The sequence below is a fragment of the Phalacrocorax aristotelis genome, chromosome 3, assembly GCF_949628215.1.
Source record: "Phalacrocorax aristotelis chromosome 3, bGulAri2.1, whole genome shotgun sequence".
Classification (NCBI taxonomy): Eukaryota; Metazoa; Chordata; class Aves; order Suliformes; family Phalacrocoracidae; genus Phalacrocorax; species Phalacrocorax aristotelis.
The window spans coordinates 40,841,421-40,859,768 of record NC_134278.1 but is presented as its reverse complement, the minus strand read 5'-3'; the positions used below and the strand labels follow the sequence as shown (position 1 = coordinate 40,859,768).

At 38.6% G+C, this 18,348-nt stretch overlaps 1 protein-coding gene across 3 annotated transcripts in view; it reads left to right on the top strand.

Annotated features, from left to right (window-relative positions):
- RNGTT (RNA guanylyltransferase and 5'-phosphatase) overlaps positions 1–18,106 on the top strand; it is a 192,381-nt gene extending 174,275 nt beyond the window's left edge. For all 3 annotated transcript variants that reach the window (XR_012659578.1, XM_075087261.1, XM_075087262.1), the window contains 2 exons: positions 12,323–12,446; positions 15,293–18,106. Coding sequence is in view for 2 of the 3 variants with exons in the window: in XM_075087261.1 (XP_074943362.1) it covers positions 12,323–12,446; positions 15,293–15,456 (288 nt within the window). In the remaining variant the exon portion in view is untranslated. The remainder of the gene's footprint in view (positions 1–12,322; positions 12,447–15,292) is intronic.
- The last annotated feature ends 242 nt before the right edge of the window (positions 18,107–18,348 follow it).

Genomic DNA, 18,348 nt, shown 5'->3' with positions numbered 1-18,348 from the left:
TTCCTAACTGCAGATTCATTAATAACATGGAATGGAAAGGAGGCAGGGGCTTGCAGTCAAAGTTAAAGCAGTAAGAACACCTCTATAACCTCATTTACTGACAAATTTGTGCCATTGATAGATTAGCGCCTGCTTACCTTTCTTTTAGAGGACTGACCTCATCAGCTGGCAGACACCATAAAACCATTTGCAGTGTCTGAGCCACGATTACTTCCCTATCTAGTCCTTTCCGTTCTGTAACCCCACAATGATCAAGAAGACCTGCATGCTTAGATTTTAGATTATAGGTCAGATTATATTGAACTTCTTTAATTGCTTTTGAAGAAGGAGGAAAAAAGCTTTCTGTGATTTAAGTCTCAAAGCCAGTTAGGCTTTGAAGTTTAAGACAAACTATTCAAGAAAGAGAGGGAGTACAAGCCAGCTCAATGTTATAAAGGCAGTTGGGAAGTGAGTTAGGGCACTTGACTTTCACTACAGCAGTTGCTTTGATCAAAGCTATTTTCTGAAAGTCTGCATTAAGTCAGCAGCCATCTTTTTGTTGTGATGTATTATCAGTAATGGAAAAAAAAGATAATTTTCCTTCTGATGAAAATATTAGAAGGATGAAAAATACAATGAAAAATTCCTAACATGGCTTTCGCAGCTTTTACCCCAACACATCTTTGCTTTATTATTTGGATTTGATAGCACTGCTGAATAGGTTATTTTGGTGGTGGTTGTCATTTGGCTCTCCTTGGCTTTGTGTTTTATATTATTGCAGTGTCTCATCAAGGCATTTATCAACTCCCTCTTGTAAGTGGTTCTGGCAGTCACCTGAAACTCATCCTGTGTCATTAGCTACAAAAATGGAAGGTTGAGTCAGCAGGGTTGTGAACTCCAATCTTAGCAGTCAGGGGTAAGCATGCCCCCTCAAAGTGGCAGGGTTTTAAAATTCAGTGAGGTTTGAGGGTTTTTTTTGTCATCCTGTATCTGAAAATTGAAGTTCTTGCTTTCTAATACAATACAAATACAAACCCTGAAAATTTTCTTTAAAAAATAAGACGTTATTCTGCTGTAAGAGACTTGTACGATTACAAGATGTAGCGCTCTTTTAAAAATAGGAAGTATTACACAGACCTTATAAAAGCTATGATGAGCAAGACTGAGCTCTCCTCTCTAGCTTGATCCTGTGGTTCATAGGAGACTGGGTTGATGACAAACCGTTCAATGTAGTGAGGTGGATGGGGAGTGTCTGAATTTTTGTTTCCTACAAGTCCCGTAAGCTTCTATGTTCTAGTATCAGATTTACGAGGAACTAGGCATTTCCTCTGAAATGTCTGAAGAAAAAAAAATGTACTACTTTTTGTAAATGTGTACTAGGCAAAAACTGAAACACATGTTAAATACAGGGAGATTAATTTAGGAGATTAATTAGTTCTGGTCTTAGTTCCTGCGCACGTTCTTTCTGTACCATCTCAATGTTTTCAAGTATTAATAGGATTTCTAGATGATGAAAACATTTATAAATTTATAATCTTGCTCCCTACCCCCACCTTTCTAATAATGCTTGCATAGCATGTTTAATAATTTACATATCACTTAGATACCAGTATTTGATAAAGTCAGTATGCTAAATTCAGCTTCCAGTGTTATATGTTTCTTTGTTTGCCTACTGTAGTGAAGAATATGGAGTAAAATTTTGATTATTTCTTTCTTAATGTTGTTATGCAGTAATATTCTGAGGCAAAGAAATTTGAACCATGGCGAAAGCAGAGCTGCTAACGAACCAGTTTGGGCTTTGTTATGCAGTGGAGTAGACATATGAATATATAACATATGATTATCATAAAATTATGGCCTGGAAATTGAACAGTCATGCTGTTGCATTTTAGACAGTACATTTATAATAAGCTGTAATAAAGTAAACATTTTGAATGGATGTAAGAAGAGGCATTACTTGTGATCACAAATGTATGTTCAATTCATGCTTTTTGAAGCTCAATTTAACAAAGCAAACAAATTTCCTTGTAGTGTTAACAGAGTTGCTCTCAGTGGTGAATTTTGATTTATGGGGAAAAAAACTTTAAGTATATAAAACTGGCTGTTTGGCATCTAAATGGAAGAAAAGTACATGATTCATAATGGCTGTAATTTGAAAGCTGCGTGTTGTTATAAGTAAAAGTGGGTTTAAAAGACTCACTTGCCATTACTAGCTACTTTGGATTCTAGTTTAAATGTCTTTTGCTTTATTGTGGTATCATTTGGTGTTTTTCTGAAAGAGTATAAAACCACGGTTTCTTCTAAGACTGTTTCAGAAGCCAGATAAGCAATGACGAGAATTAGGTTTAGAGCCCAATCCTGATAACACTAGTGCAGGCTAATTGATCTTATGAAACTGCTTAGAGGTATATAACTTGCAAGGATAAAAGTTTGTAGAGCCAGGACCTGTATAAATAGTGACAGATACTATGTGACTCGTAGTTTTTCCTCAGACGGCACAGAAAGGTTCCTGGGAAGCTCCTGATAGCCCAGCCCCGGGGAGTCTCCCTGTAACCCATCCCCAGCGGTGTGGCAGAACACCTCGTAGGGTGTGAGGAGTACAGATAAAACAAAATTAGTTTAGACTCCTACAGTAGTAATAGTGTGGGTACAAAAAATATATGAAAAACAAGAGAATGAGAATGTACACTGTAAAATCTGTGTGATAAACAGAAACGTTTGTCAAAAGAACCATCATTACAGAGGTGAGCTCCAACATGTGAAGAGCAGAAAACATCAGAAAAAGCCTTCATCCTATTCTGACACAGTCATCTAGGTTCTCCTCTTGTTTGTTTTGAGGTATAGAAATAGCATTGCCAAACGTTGTAAAACAGTGATAGCACTGCTTTGTCTCCAGAAGATTTGTTTGGGTTTCTGCTGATAAATTATTAAAGAGATCTCAGCTGCCCTGTGTCACAGGATTTCTTGGTAGCATAAGTACGTGAGGGGTAATTAAGATTGGGTTTAGAAAACCTAATGGGGGGTAAATGCTTTCCCTGTTGTGTGACCACAAACCGTCTCTCTCTGTTTCCCCATTTGCAAACTGAGAATAATAAGCCTTATGAAATTCATAATTTATGAATGAGCTAAGAGGTGTTTTCAAGAATGTTCTTTACTATTGGTGCATAGCTCGTCTCTGGATCTTTGTTTCCTAGCACACAGTGCGCTCAGTTTGGGGCTGACTCCCTTTTGCAACAACAGTCTGAGTGAATAAAACACAAATCAGGGTTAGGACTGGCTTTCATGAGCTAGCTCATGTCAACTAGAAATACAGTCCTCAAAATATATCAGGCTGTGGGTGAAATGTTTCCTCCCAGAATCATTGCTACATTATGATTACAGCTTTTTCTATCGACTTGCACTATATATCCTTGCTCTATCTTCCCCTCAAACACAGTCACTTAGCTTCCTCGTGGGGGGTGGCTTTTTTTCAGAAACCTCCAGTGAATTCCTTGTCGTTCACGCTAAGGATTTTTTCACTTATTTGTTTTTGCATAACCTGCTGATCAGTTCTGCGGTTTGATGTGGCATTTTACTACTTTGCTTGCATTTGCCTGTTTTTCTTCTGTACTTTGACAACCACCCTCAAGTTTCAGTACTGACCCCCAAGGATTATTAGCGGTATAATTATTCTTGGTGTGCAAAATCCAAGCTGGCTGTCTTCTGTCTGGCCTCTGCAAAGTTACCCCAGGTGCTTGTGGTGAAGCAGTTCTTACCTCTTCCTACAAATTCATGAGCTGTAGAGCCGGTGAAGCTCTGTTTGCACCAAATATGCAACCTCTCTACACTTAAGTTCACGATGCCGCTTGCTTTGAGAGCTGTTACTGCTTACTTGCCTGGGTGTTTACTGCAGTTTGCCCATCCCCTAGAGTTTCTTCCAGTTTCATCAGCACATGCTGAGGGTCAGAATTATATGAGCTGATTTTTTAATAGGACTTTATTTAAGAACTCATCACAGTGGAAGTACGCCAGGTTCATGAGTCCTCAGCACAGAATTCTTCCATTTCTCAGTTTTTACAGAAGATGTACAGAGATCTTTTTTCTTTAATTCATAGACCTGTGATGACTAGAGTGACTAGGCAAGGGTTGTCTGTCTAGGAGGACAACCACTTATTACTTTGTTTCATTTAACTGTTGAAGATTTGTATGGATCCTCGGATCTCTGCTTCCCAATCTTGATGATGATTAAAAGAAAATAGGTTTTTGAAAAGCTTTAAAGTTCCCTCAGCAGTTAGGTGGAGATGGCAAAGTCTAGCAGGAAGGTCAGCTCTGCGTCGAGTACTGTAGATGCCTGAGTTACGATGCCCAAAAGTGTTCTCAGAGTTTGTTGGTGTGCGGTGTCTCACCAGGTTTTCCCATGGAGTGAAATGGGTAGTACAGAAAAAAACAATATCTTGAAGAGTGCGCGTCATCAAGCAAAGCATTGGTACCAACACAGCTATATTTCCCCATTGTGGTCTTAGCAGTTACTAGTTATCTGCTTTGTTGTAGATACCAGTGTTCCTCTGAGAATCCCGAACAAAGCTCAGAAAAGCATTAGTTTCTTACAGATAGTTCAGATGGTGTTGCAAGGTCAGGTGTACAGGAGACCTTCCAGGATACATCAGGAAATCTATTTCCAGCCAGTACTGAAAGTAGTTAAACTTGTAATATCACTGATAAGAGGAAGGCTTTTTACTTCTGATGTTTCCATCAGTCAGTTGTCAGGAAAACCCCAGGACTCCAACCCCTTCTATGTATCAGAAAACAGTGTCCAAATTTGAAATTACTACATATAAGAATGAGAGATTCTTTGCAAGAATATTATATGTTAAAAAGAAAGAATACATCATGAAATGTGAGTGCTAGACACTAGAGGTAAAAAACAAATTAAAGAAATACACAATTTTTAAAAGCCTCACTCTTGTGATTTTGAAACATGATTTTACTTTTTGGCTTTTTCCATGTTTTTTCCAGTGCTTGGTGTTAGTGTTGTTGTTTAATTTGGCGTGAACAAAAATGTTAAAATTTTTATATTTCTTAATGTTTCTTTCCAGGAATGAGATCTCAGAATTGGAGCATTTCCATTTCCTATGGACACAAGAAGCAGCACAGTTAGACTTAGAAGGCTTCTTTAATATTAAATAAACATACAAACTGCATTGTGTTTACCCAAGCTGATAACCATTTGTTGGGTAATACATTACTTAAAAGGAAACACAATCAGTATCTTTAATTTAGCAACAGAATTGGTTACCAGTGGTCTTATTTTACTTTCAACACATCTATGTTTTTGATAAAATAATCTCTTGAATCATATTAAGAAATGGATATGAAGCTACATTACAAAGTGTGCTTTGGTTTGAAGCAGATAATTTAACTGATTAACTTCTGCCAGTTGAGAATATTAATATTTGTGGTCCTGTGTAAGCTCATTGTATGAGCGGGCATTTAGTAACCTTCTCTTAAATTTTCATAGTTCTTTGAGAAGTTTTACTGTGGAAAACAGTACGTACTTTGTGTGGCACACTGCTGGTCCATATTTAGCTAGCTGTGCACCAACAACCCCAGGTCCTTTTCCACCAGGCAGCTTTCCAGCCATTCTTCCCCAAACCTTTAGCGTTGCATGGGGTTGTTACAACTTGTGGCTGAGTACTTGATAGGGCAAGTGCAGGAACTCATCCTGTGAAGTGCTTGTGAGGTTGCTGGTGTCTGAGTACCTGATTGACAGGTGTAGGAACCTGGCTTGTGCAGGTGTTTATCTCACTGCTGGCTTAATACCTGATAGGACAGGCAAGGGAACCTAACTTGTGTAGGTGTTTCTGATGTCACTTATGGCACAGTTTCTAAAGGGGCAGGCACAGGAACCTGGCCTGTACGCAGGTGTGATGTCACTCGTGGTGCCCAGGTGGCCAAGAAGGCCAACAGCATCCTGGCTTGTATCAGGAATACTGTGGCCTGCAGGAGTAGGGAAATGATCGTACTCCGCACTGGTGAGGCTGCAGCTCAAATACTGTGTTCAGTTTGGGGGCGCTCATTACAATAAAGACATTGAGGTGCTGGAGCGTGTCCAGAGAAGGGCAACGAAGCTGGTGAAGGGTCTGGAGAACAAGTCTTCTGAGGAGTGGCTGAGGGAACTGGGGTTGTTTGGAGAAAAGGAGGCTGAATGGAGACCTTACTGCTCTCTACAGCTATCTGAAAGGAGGTCTAGTGAGGTAGCGGTTGGCCTCTTCTTCCAAGTAACAAGCAATAGGACAAGAGGAAATGGCCTCAAGTTGCACCAAGGGTGGTTTAGATTGGATATTAGAAAACATTTCTTCCCCAAAAGGGTTGTCAAGTATTGGACCAGGCTGCTCAGGGAAGTGGTGGAGTCTCCATCCCTGGAGGTATTTAAAAGATGTGTAGATGTAGTGCTTAGGGATGTGTTTTGGTGCTGGACTGGGCAGTGCTAGGGTAACAGTTGGACTCAGTGATCTTAAGGGTCTTTTCCAACCTAAATGATTCTGTGATCTATGAATGGGGAAAAAAGTCATTTAAAAACATCTGAACAAGCTGTCCAAGAACAAGGAAGAAGCACTGAAGGAAAAACTTGTTATCTCTATTAGGTGGTGCGCCGTGCCCTGTAAGTGTCGGGGGCTCTAAAAGGTACATGGCTACTGGCTCCCTGGGATGCACTTAGTCAAATCACTAGAATTTCTTATATTCCTGTAATCACATATAAGAGTGCTTTTCCAGGATAGTCTTTGTCTGTACACAAATTCCTCTGGAAAGCTGGGCATGCACTAAAATCATGCACTTCGAAGCTTTGCTTTAGGTATATTCTCAAAACAAACGGGAGCCCTGTTTGTCACACCTCATTTCCACTCAGTTGCCTTGGTTTGAAATGAAGGCCCTTGGAGTTTACTTGTCACCTTTAAGTCTTCAGTCTTTGGAAAGATCTCGTTTTGAGTTTGGCTTATCTTTCTGTCTTCAGAAGCTATTTATTTTGTTACTGCTGCTGCTTTATTTTTTCTGTCTCTACCCTGTTCCTTCAGGAAGTCTTGACCCCTCTTCATTTCCTCAAATTCCCCTTAATTGTTCTTTTTTTTCCCTGACTATTGTCATTGCTTCTCGTTGGTCTTCAGATGGTCTTCTTACTGCTGTAGAGTCATAGTACCAGTGGGCATGTTAATTCTTTGTCATCTAGGGCATTCCACATTGCTTGAGAAGTTTAGGAATAGTCTATAGTACTTCGGAATTGTGGGCAGTCACAGCATTTAGGAGTAATGCATAAATCAGGATTTGAGATGTGCTGTTTTGCTAGAGAGGTTTTATTTCCTAAACTGTCATTTGTGGCTGAATGTATCCCACTACCCTCAGGACAAGGAGCTCGCAAATGTCATATGTTTTCTACAGTTCTTAGAAATATGTGGTTTAATTTTTGCAGGACGGCTGACTAGAGAAGGTGTGGGCTCCAGTTCCCCTGCAGTAGGAGCCTGGGAAGGAACCAAAATGCTTCTCCCTCATGAACACAGAGCTGATCATTTATTTTGGGATGTGCTGCTTGCACTTGTTTGTTTCCTTTGGCCATGAGAATAGATCCTAATGGAGAAAAGTTAGTTATGATGTGAGAGAGAGGAAGAAAAAACTTTCCAGGCCTTATGTGGCAGCTCTAAACTTTTCTGCCCTCCAGGCATTGGAACTTGTGTTTAAAAAAACCAAAACTAAACAGTTTGTGTATTTGAGTGTATCGAAAAGGAATTCCTTCATTGCATGTGCCAGCTAGAAAAAGAAAAGGCCGATTCTTCTTAGAAAATAGAATCTATCTTGCCTGTTTGTTATGGTTCCCTTTTTAAAATTCTGTATTTAGAAATAACAATATTTTTAATTTCATAAGATTTCAACTGCTGGTTTTGTTCATTTGTTCTCTCATGGAAGTTAACATTTTCTGTGTCTACTAGTATGATCATTTTTTATGGGATCTTAGAAATAGGCTGATGACTAGGGATGTAGAATAAGCAATAGAAATATGTGAATTGAAGAATTATTTTCTTTCTATAAATATTTGGTAATAGAGGGGAAAGTGCAACAAAAAGGCATTTAAAGAGGCAAAGGATTTGAAATAGAATGTGTTAAGATTTTGCTTCTAAACATCACTTTCTTTAAAGGGGATTATTTACTGAGCTAAAATAGTTTCAGTTACTTTGAAAAAATATGCATATGGAAACATAGGGCTTCTTTCACTCAAGTCTCCGTTTATCTAAAAGCTTACCTCCTTTTTTCTTTCCAAAGAACTTCAATATTGGGAAGGTAGATGTGTTTATAATGTTTAAGCTTGTCCATTGTAGATATGCTTTCTGAAATATTAATTAACAATGCAAATTTAGATTTTAGGTTAATACCTCTTATGTAAAGTAGGAGCTTGCCCAGGAATTCCATTCGAGATTAAGGGTGATGAGGCTAATGTTTAAGTGAAGTCTTCACAGAAAATATCTGTGCTTCAAGTAAATGAAAGAATGACTCAGCAGGTGGAATGATGGACCAGTCTGATCAAGTGCACTGTGGAGATACACAGAAAAGCCTTGGCCACTGGCAGAGGTAATGGAGGCATGTTCACAGGACTAGAGCTAACTACATTCAGTGTAAATGGTTTCCCTCTGTTCAGCTGGATATATTGGTTTTTCACATTTTGCTTGAAATTAACATAAATGTGGCTGCATATAAACACATTGATGTGACTCATCTCAAAATGGCTCCATTATTCCGCCAGGCAAGGTAATTTGAGATGGGTTAGATGTTTCACTTTTTTTAAATACATTTTTAATTTCTTTCAGAACATAGGCTATGGAAGGAGACTGGAAAAGGGGAGATTTCCTAAACCTTAACTGTTATCATTCTTAGAAAAAGAATAAGCTTACCCCACCTAAGTTTTTCCTAGTGAATAGCCTAGACGATGATGACAGTGGGAAACCTTTCTCAGCTGGGGGGGGGGAAGATAGCTGTCATCTTCATGTAATCTAACATTCTTAGGCAATGGTCTTGTATTACATCCAGTCTGATTTGATAATGAGCTATTGCTGAAATGGGGTGCAGCTCTTGCCCACTTTTTTCCAATCACATCTTGCAATCTAGCAGTAATGTAGTGAAACAGCTTCCAAGAGGAAGCTCATCTGTATTTTTGGGAAGTGATTTCTGATGGGTAAGTAGGGCGGTTCCTGATAACTAGATTGAATGCAGTCAGGAACAGCTAGTGTTCCTGACGAGGAGCAATTTCCTTCCTCTTGAAAGGAAAGTAGTGTACAGGTTGGTGTTTGTCCTTGCCCAGGGCACAGCTGTAGCCCAGACCGGGGATACTGTTGTAATGCACACCACCTCTGACAGCCCCGTGTCCAAGATGTGATCCTCTGGTCTTCTAATTCTGACTGGCTGCCCGAAAATAGGCTAAGGAATAAGTGTTTAATTAAGGGAGGCTCCACTGAGTCCTTAGTGTGGTGGGAGTTTCCGTGTTGAAATTGCTGAATACTGTTTCAAGGCATTTTATCAACAGTATGGCAGAAGCATTGGCACTGTAAAGCATTGCTGCTGCTGAGGATAAGCATTTTGGCTGAGAACTGCTGTAGTTCCTAAGGCACTTCTCCCATATCTTTGAAGCGCTAGCTAGAAGTTCCTCTCAGGAAGAGAAATGATGGTGCATTATTCAGATACTCCTATGGACTGTAATACTTAAGGGGGAAGGGGAGGGATGAATCCCATAGTGCAAAGGGAGAATCGAGAAGACACTGCTCTGAGCAGCTCAGAATGAATTCCCAAAGGGAAGGGAATTCAAGACAATTGAATTTGGCAATTTTCCTGTCATGCTTTGAAGCTGAAATACCAGAAAGTAGCCTGCAAGTGATAGGTAGACATAAGGTGTGAATTACGGATACAAGGATCGCTATGGGCTTGTCCAGTCCTGTGAATAAACAATACCCATTTAGGAGTCTACTAAGATGCAATAGTACAAGAGTATTTTTAATGCTAGTGGGTTTTGCTTAAAGTACTTGTAGTCTTGATCAAATGCCCAGCAGTTCCTAAAATGTTCATTAATATTACAATAAGTACATTTACAAGACTGAGTTTACTTAACAAAGTATAGAGGAGAGTAGGTGCTATATTTCTTCCTTCGTAAAATAATTTCTACAACTTGCAATTGTTAAAGACTATGATCACCAGTTTTCTAACAAGAAGACTCATTTAAGTCAGTACTTTGGCAGGTGTTTGTATTTTGTAGGAAGATCCGTCTTGCAGATTGCTAATGAACGGCCAAGCAAGTATCTAGATAGTTAATAACACTGCTTAATTGCCACAGTCAGATAAAGCTGCCATCTAATTTATTGCTATTCTGAGCATCTGAACACTAGAAGAATAATAAACCATGAGAAAGCCTTATGAGACAGTTGGGTAGTTGAAGTCATTGCCTGCAGTTTTATATATTTTTGATCTCTAGCAGGTGATCCTTCTAACACTTCCCTGCTTTGGCAGAAAATCAGACACACAGTCATAACCCCTGCTGCCCCTGCTTCCACTAGGCAGCTGTATTCAAAGTAAAATACCTTCCCAAGGCACGGCGTAGCCAAGAGTTTCTTCCTGGGTTTATGTACCCATAGTGCACTAGAAAAGGATGTTATGTTTTCCTGCACGCACCTAATGGAACATAAATATGTCCACAAATGTGTGTCGGTCAAACATCTGGACTGTTTATAGCTTTTCAACATGGATGGAAAGAGGTGGCGTGCTGTGCAGACCGTGCTGCAGAGGAAAAGATTGCTGATCTGGGCAATCAGTTAATTTCATCCAAGTGATCATCAGCAGATGCAAACCCCACTTAAGGATGAAATGATTTTAGGAAAAAAGCTCTTTGCAGGTGATGGAATGGATGAAGGAATAATGTGTGATATGGAAACCTGACTCTGATTCTGTGAGTCCTGCTGCAGGACAGGCCTCCGTTGTAAGTGGGTTTACCAGAATTGTCTTCTAGTACTGTGTTCACTTGACAAGTAAAATCCCAGGGCTCCCTATCTGGGAATGAACACAAGTATTCAGGGTAAATACCAAGAAAAAAATACTAGGGTTCTACTTATCAAATTAAGGATAAATCCTGTACCATGCAGTATAGGAGGACTCAGTCCATGCTCAGGACCTTTTCATGAACTAATTGCCTTTATCTTGGAATTAATGGAAAAGAGGTTCATGGGCTTTTCCACTGTATGTGCTATTAAGCCGTCTGGAGACATTTGCAGCCTTTTTCAAATCTGCATCCCTCTGACAGTAGTAAATTCCCGTGTCACCACTCAGGAGCAAGTAGACAACAGAGGTGAAAAATTATGCTAATGAATTGCAATAACCATTCCTTTTTTATGAAAGCACTTACACATAAGATCCTGAATCCAAAGTGTTACATTACCTTGTAGAGCTTTTCGTTGGTAAACTATAGCAAACTAAATGTAGCTAACAGTTAAATGCAGCTTTATACTTCTGAAGAGGCCCTTTGGAACAAAGTGAAGTATATGGGTAAAATTGTTAAAGCGTTAGATAAGGTTCTCAGGTTACCATGGTTACTTGAATTTTTTGCATTGTATTACAGATTAGGATGCATAGGATGAAGTAGCCAAAACAACTAGGAAGTCCAATGCATATAAACTGCATTTCCAAACCACACCACATTGCCAAATAGACAAATAGCTCAGGATATTGGCTGCTGACAAATCTATGAAGCAATAGAGAGAGGCCTGAAGGAGATTTAGAACACGTGATTTGAAATCCTGCATTATTTTGAGGTTACAATCTTAATTTTTAAAGACAAATGAAGGAAAAAAATAGAAAAGAAAAATCCTCAGTAATACAAAGAGTGGAATGATTTTTCCATAAGCTCTTCCTCTTACTGAAATCTGACGTTTGGCTTTGAGACCTTCAACAAAGAAGGTTGATGAAACATGGATAATACATTTCGTGCACTTAAGCTGGTAGTAGCACTTACACTGGAAGCAGTTTATTCCCATGGAAACCTATTTGCATTTGGGCCAGAAGTGACTTTTCCCCCCTTTGTTAGAGCTGCTGATGTTTTAGCATAATATAATTGCTGTATATTGACAGCAGATTTGAAAAGTATTTTTAAAATGTTGAGTAGCTAAGCATATGTATAATGGAGATGTAGTCTGTGCTGCTGTTCTGTGTACAATGGAGACGCGTTGCTGAAAAATGCAGGGCGGGTTTTGATCTTCTATTATTTATCCCTAATAGAAAGAAGAAAAATAAAAAAGTGAATTAAATATGTTTATCCCAAACAATTCTTTGTTTTTTTAAACAGGTAACAAAAGAACTGAAACAGTATGACAATAAAATTATAGAGTGCAAGTTTGAGAACAACAGCTGGGTCTTCATGAGACAGAGAGTAGACAAAAGCTTTCCAAATGCCTACAGCACTGCCATGGGTAAGTAGAACAATTTGCTTTAAAAGTTTTTCAGGCTCAAATGTTAATTTTTTACCTCTGTTCTAGTTTAAGGAAGAAAGGCACTCTGTATTCTCATTTCTCGTTTGCATCCTGGCTTCTCTAACTTATTACAGTGATACCTCATCTTGCAAATGCTTATGTTGTGTTTAGCTTTTATGTAGCATGAATCCTTTGGCTTTGGGGTTAAGTCAGTTAAATCAATTCTCTGATGCAGTATTTAACAGGTAATGCAGAAGCAAGTGTCTACGTCTTTGCAGAACTGCAAAACGTGCTCAAAAAAACTTCAAATGGCAGGGCATGCTGCTTAAGTGAGAGCCAAGAAAGTTTTTATTTGCGAAAGCATTGCAACAGCAGTTAACTAACAAACATCAGTTCCTAGAATTGTGTTTGGCTTGTCAGGATGTAATGCAAACTGGCACGCTGTGAGTTGAATTTGTTGAACAAAAAATCCATTATAATTTCACCTCTATTCAAAATGCCAAAACCATTCTTTGGCAGACGGGATAGCAAATTAATAGGAGAAAATGTCATCTTAAGTTTCTACAGTAGTCTTACAAACAGTGGAGGGGGAGACAAATGTAAGGTGGGGGTATATCCCTGCAGAATTGTGAGAATTCTGTTCTTCTACCAAAAAACATTTTGCCAAGTATTGTAAATTAAATGATGTTGTTTACTTTCAGGTGATGTATAAAAGTTTGAATAGAAGTACGCAAGGCTGAATAACAATAGTCATGTTGATAATGTCTTTTGTTAAGTGCCAAAATGAAGTTTAATCATATTTAAGGCCAGGCTACTTACTAGGCATGCATAGATGATGTAGGATTTTCTATGAACCATTCTCCTTGTATTTCTGCCTGAGCAGTGAGTAGATTTTCTTGAACAAAAAAACAAAAAAAGTGGTCAATCTGTTTACACCTTAGGGAACCAGCACAGAATGTAGCTGAAATACTTGCTCAACAGTCCTGTTGGGAAAGAGCAATGGGCCACAAAAGTCACACAAGTACAAGGGCATGTCTTTGTCACCATGACCTAAATGTGTCTTCTCTGTTTCACTTTATTGTTTCAATAGTTAGTTTTCCTTGGAGTTTTCACTTCTTTGAGGAGTAGCATGTTCTTCTGTTCTTTGTTCTTAAGAACATATGCAGCTGTATTTTTTTTTTCTCATTTCTCCACTTGCAGAGCAGTTATGTTATTCTTTACTTTTTTTTTCCACCAAAACAAAGTGAACTTCCTAAAAATAAAAATTAGAGTAAATTTAAATGCTACAGGAAGAACTATTTTGTAAGAAATATTTCAAATTTTCCATGGGAATTTTCAGAACAGAAAGATTCATTTTGGCTTTAAATTTTACTTTTGACCATTTTTCAAAATCTCCAAAAGCTGTATTTTCTCGTTTGAGACTTCCATTTTCCCCTTTTCTAGATCCTTTCTCTCCTATTTGCCTTTACCGTTATGGAAAATACTATTTATTTTTCCCCATAGTTGAAACAGCAACAAAATAAGTACCTGTCTCCATCTTGCTTTTGGCCTTTGATATCTTTACATTGAAAAGAGATGGGCTTTCTGAGTGATAAAGCTAGGACAGCCATTAAGAGTTGATACAGCTGTCTTGTAGCACAAATTCTGTTCCTAAACTACTCATAATCATAATGCTTTCCAACTGCTGAAGTCCCATACAATACAACTTTAAAAGCACCTTTTCACCAGAAATAAATGAGATGATAAAAAAAAATAAGCTTGGAAGGTGTTTTATTAATTGTAAAGTAATGCTTGAATGGTTCTGAAATTCTGCAGGAAAGAAAGGAGTGTTTTTAAGAGTCAGGAAATTACATGTTGATTGTTAGATGTAATGATGCTATATTGCAAGTACATTTTAAGGATTCTTAATGTTTTTTAGTACTCTGGGGGGTCGATAGATTGTTTTGCATGGAAATTGCATCCATACTGTGGCCAATCCTTACATGCTATAAATTATCCTGTAATCATTTTATACTTTCTTCCAAGATAGTCATAGGATTCCTGCTTAATTTCTTGCTCTTTATTGTCTTCATCCTCCTTAAGTCTCTTGGGAGGATTAATTAAAGGAGTATAAAGTTACATAGGAAAAGTAGTAAAAATATTTTATTTGTTTTAAGAGAAGCCTTTTTATTTGTTCCATAAAATCCTGTGGGCCGTTACTTACAAACTATGACCTGAGGAGTCATGTTAAGTAATCCAAGTGTGCTTATACATGCATGCCTTGGCCACCATGCAGCACTGTGGCCTTTCCTCCATCATACGATCTGGTGTGCTAGATGTGTAGCTTGCTTGGTGTCAAGTCTTTCAGCCACATGAAGGCATACGGGTTAAAAAAAAAGTACAGTGCATTGTGGGTTTATGGTATTTATAGTACTTAATGGTGAAAAAAAAAGTTACCTTAATTCAGAGGTTTTCAATATTAAGACAGTCTTGTTTCTAGCTATTCAGATTTGATGGGTGTTTTAAAGCCATGTCTCACAAGGCCTTCGTTGCTGTTGTTTGCCTTAATAGGATGTCAGTTTGTGGCATTTTTATAGTTGCCTCGTGAAACCTACACATGCATGCCTTTTGTTTGTTTTAAAAAGAGTGATTCCCATGACGTAGGGGCCCACTACGCTGTTTTGCTCTCTGAGGGGCAAAGCAGAGATACTTGACTCCTGACACAACCATCTTGTGAAAGTCCTTGTTTAAGGATGAATACTTGAGCAAAATTATGTTATTTATTTTGCAAAGAGGGGATGAAATTATTGATGCGCTGACTACAGAAAATCGGTTTAGTAACTTGAGATGATATTCTTTGTTCCCAGCTGTATGCAACAGCATCCAGAATCCAGTCACGAAGGAGATGCTGTTTGAGTTCATTGATAGATGTGCAGCAGCGTCTCAGGGACAGACACGGAAACACCACCTTGATCCTGACACTGAACTCATGCCACCCCCACCGCCCAAAAGGCCACGTACCATAACATAAGGCCTTGGTCTCAGAGGATTGCATGTTTACAGTTCTGCAGAAGGTGAAACGCAAGTGTGAAGGCTGGAAAAAAAGAAATCTGAATTGCTGTAAATACTTGGGCGTGGTTTTTTTGAGTTGTTTGGTTTTTTTTTTTCTTTTCAAATTCTACATAGGAATGGACATAGTTTTGTAACTGATAAATTCAACCTTACCTTATGGTATTTGAAGATGAAATTTCAAAAGGTTTAGACAAGAACAGTACAATGAAGTCAATGGAAAGCTACCTTGTTTGTATATGGATCTCTTTTCACCTTTAATTTATAATGTCAGCAATCTGGAACTGAGAAAACATTGGGATGCTATACTTTTTAGAGGCTGCGTTTAAAAAAAGCAGAACTAGTTTTTTTATTATTGTTTTTCAACTGGTTGTGATTTGTCACCTATAGTATAATTGATCACAGTTTTCCTGCATTTCTGAGACTTGTGTTTAACAGCAAACAGCAATGTTGTTTGTGTTCTGTGTTGGTTAAAAACTAAGCCGTCTTAGATTTCAATAATTGCAAAATTAGCTGGGTTTTTGTTGTTGAAATATTAAAAAAGTTAATCCTTCGTGTAAATAGCATCCCTTTGAAAGAAAACATGCTGGATGTTTGGTTCCCGCCCCCAATTTGAACCTAACACACCACTTGTATAGTGGGCTGATTTTAGCTTTGCCTTTTTAGGTTTATCTGTCGATAAGGAATACACCAAATCCTTAGTATTAAGGTCTCTGTTAAGAGACTGTTCCTAGTACAGGGCTTAGTTCTCCGCAGTGATACCGTTGTAAATATTAGGAAAAAGTACACATCACTGTGATATGCAAGAGTAATAAGCAGTGCTAATCATGATGTCTTAGATCCAGGCACAAAATGGCAAAAGAAATGCCAGACAGCTCCTGTGTAACGGAGGATCTAGTTTAGGTGGAAGAGAGCCACGTCAGATGGAAAGTCTCCTAGTTTAGGCAATTGCAATTACAGGGCAAAGATAAACCATTTGGGGGGGCATGCGGTCGAGCGTCCCAGGGAACGGGATGCTCACTTTCAAAGGTGGGGTTGGCTGTCCTGCGGCACCGTGCTCATCCACTGGCTGACTTCCTTTCACACCAAACGAAGAAGCGCATGAATGCCCTGATGGCTCTTGTTGCAGCTCAATGGCAGATGTTCGTAATCCTATTTTTGAGAAGCTGCATTCTGGTTGCCTGATGGAGGAGTTGTTCTGAGCTAGGGTTAATTGGAAACCAAATGCAGATTTTAAAGTTTACTGTACATTTACCAAGCAGGGATCGAAATGGGTCTTTCTGTAGTTTACTTAGAGTGTGAGTCATCCATTCATTCAGAGATCTGATTAGTGAAGCTCACTAATTTGTTGTAACTAAAATGCATTTCTGTTTAAATGAGTTTTAATGTTTGTAAGCAAAATTAACTCCTGCATTATTTTTTTTCTGTACAGAAACTTTATGACTATGTTTTGTGGTGGCTTCTCTAATTGTTTCAACCTGTTGTATAAATGCACATGGCATCATTTAGATGGCGTTCCTAGCGCCCCTTTCTGGAATATCCCATATATGTTTTAGAGAACTGAAGGAGTCATATAGGTTTCTTTTTATACTATGGTAAAACTTGAGGGGGAAAAAAATGTGTTCATCAAAGTTCTTTTTTTCCAACTGTACATAGTTTCTGCATATTATCTATAGAAAAGATACAATATCACCTATGCAAGGTTGCAAAATTATCTCCTAAAAAGAGCCTTATGAATTTGATGTGAAAACCTATGCAGCCTCTGTGCATCTTGCATTGAAACACACAGTTAATGATTGCCCCCAGATTATACTTGTCATCGAGATTGTCGTAACACACACTTTGTCACTGATCTTCATGGTTCCATGGCAGTTGCAATGTCTGTGATGATTACAGCCTTCTCCATGGGGTTAGGACGTTTCATTCTTTTAAGGATGCGTCCAGGTTATTTCCATCTTTCTCCTTCCCAGCCCTTGCATCTTGTATTTTAACAAGACCTAGCTACTGGTTTACTTTTTACTTCAGAGCTGCAGCACTGCAGGCTGTCTTCCACATGCATTCCACCACATCCGTGAATGTGTTGTGGCCCTTGTATTTTGACAGTGTCTTTTTTTTTTTCCACACTCAGCCTGAAATGGATATTTTGAAAGAGTAATGACTCTGAGAAGGTTTAGACCTCCACATTCACATTTGATTGTTGAACTCTTCTTGCACTATGACCTGTAGCTTTTTAGAAAGGTCAATTGCCTTTGTTTTTCTGGAAAAGGAAGCTACTGGGGAAGGGTTTAATGAAGAACCTGATGAAAACAAATGGAATTTCACTTGGACCAGATGGGTTTAATGCTGTGAGAAATGCAAACCTCCTTTCTCTGCTACTAGGTGTTCAAGAGATTGAAGCTAAGAAGCAAAGAAGAGTCTGTGCCAGGAAAATATGATGATAAAAAACCCATAACATGTCTATTCTTTGGTGTACAGCATGAATTCATCCACTGTTTTGTCATTTGTTAAATATATGATTAAAATTTGGTTTCGGTGGAGTTTCCAGAAAATGTAAGTACATTCCTCTACAAACTGTGTATTAAGTATTTTAATAAAGTCAATGGTTTAAAATACTGTTGTGGTTTAACCCCAGTCGGTAGCCAGGCACTACGCAGCCACTCGCTCACCCTCCCCCCACCGGTGGGATGGGGGAGAGAATCTGAAGAGCAAAAGTAAGAAAACTTGTGGGTTGAGATAAGAATAGTTTAATGATGGAAATAAAATCAATAACAATAATAATAATAAATTGTCATGAAAAGGAAAACAATGGCGGGGAGAACAAAACCCAGGAAAAACAAGTGATGCAACCGCTGAC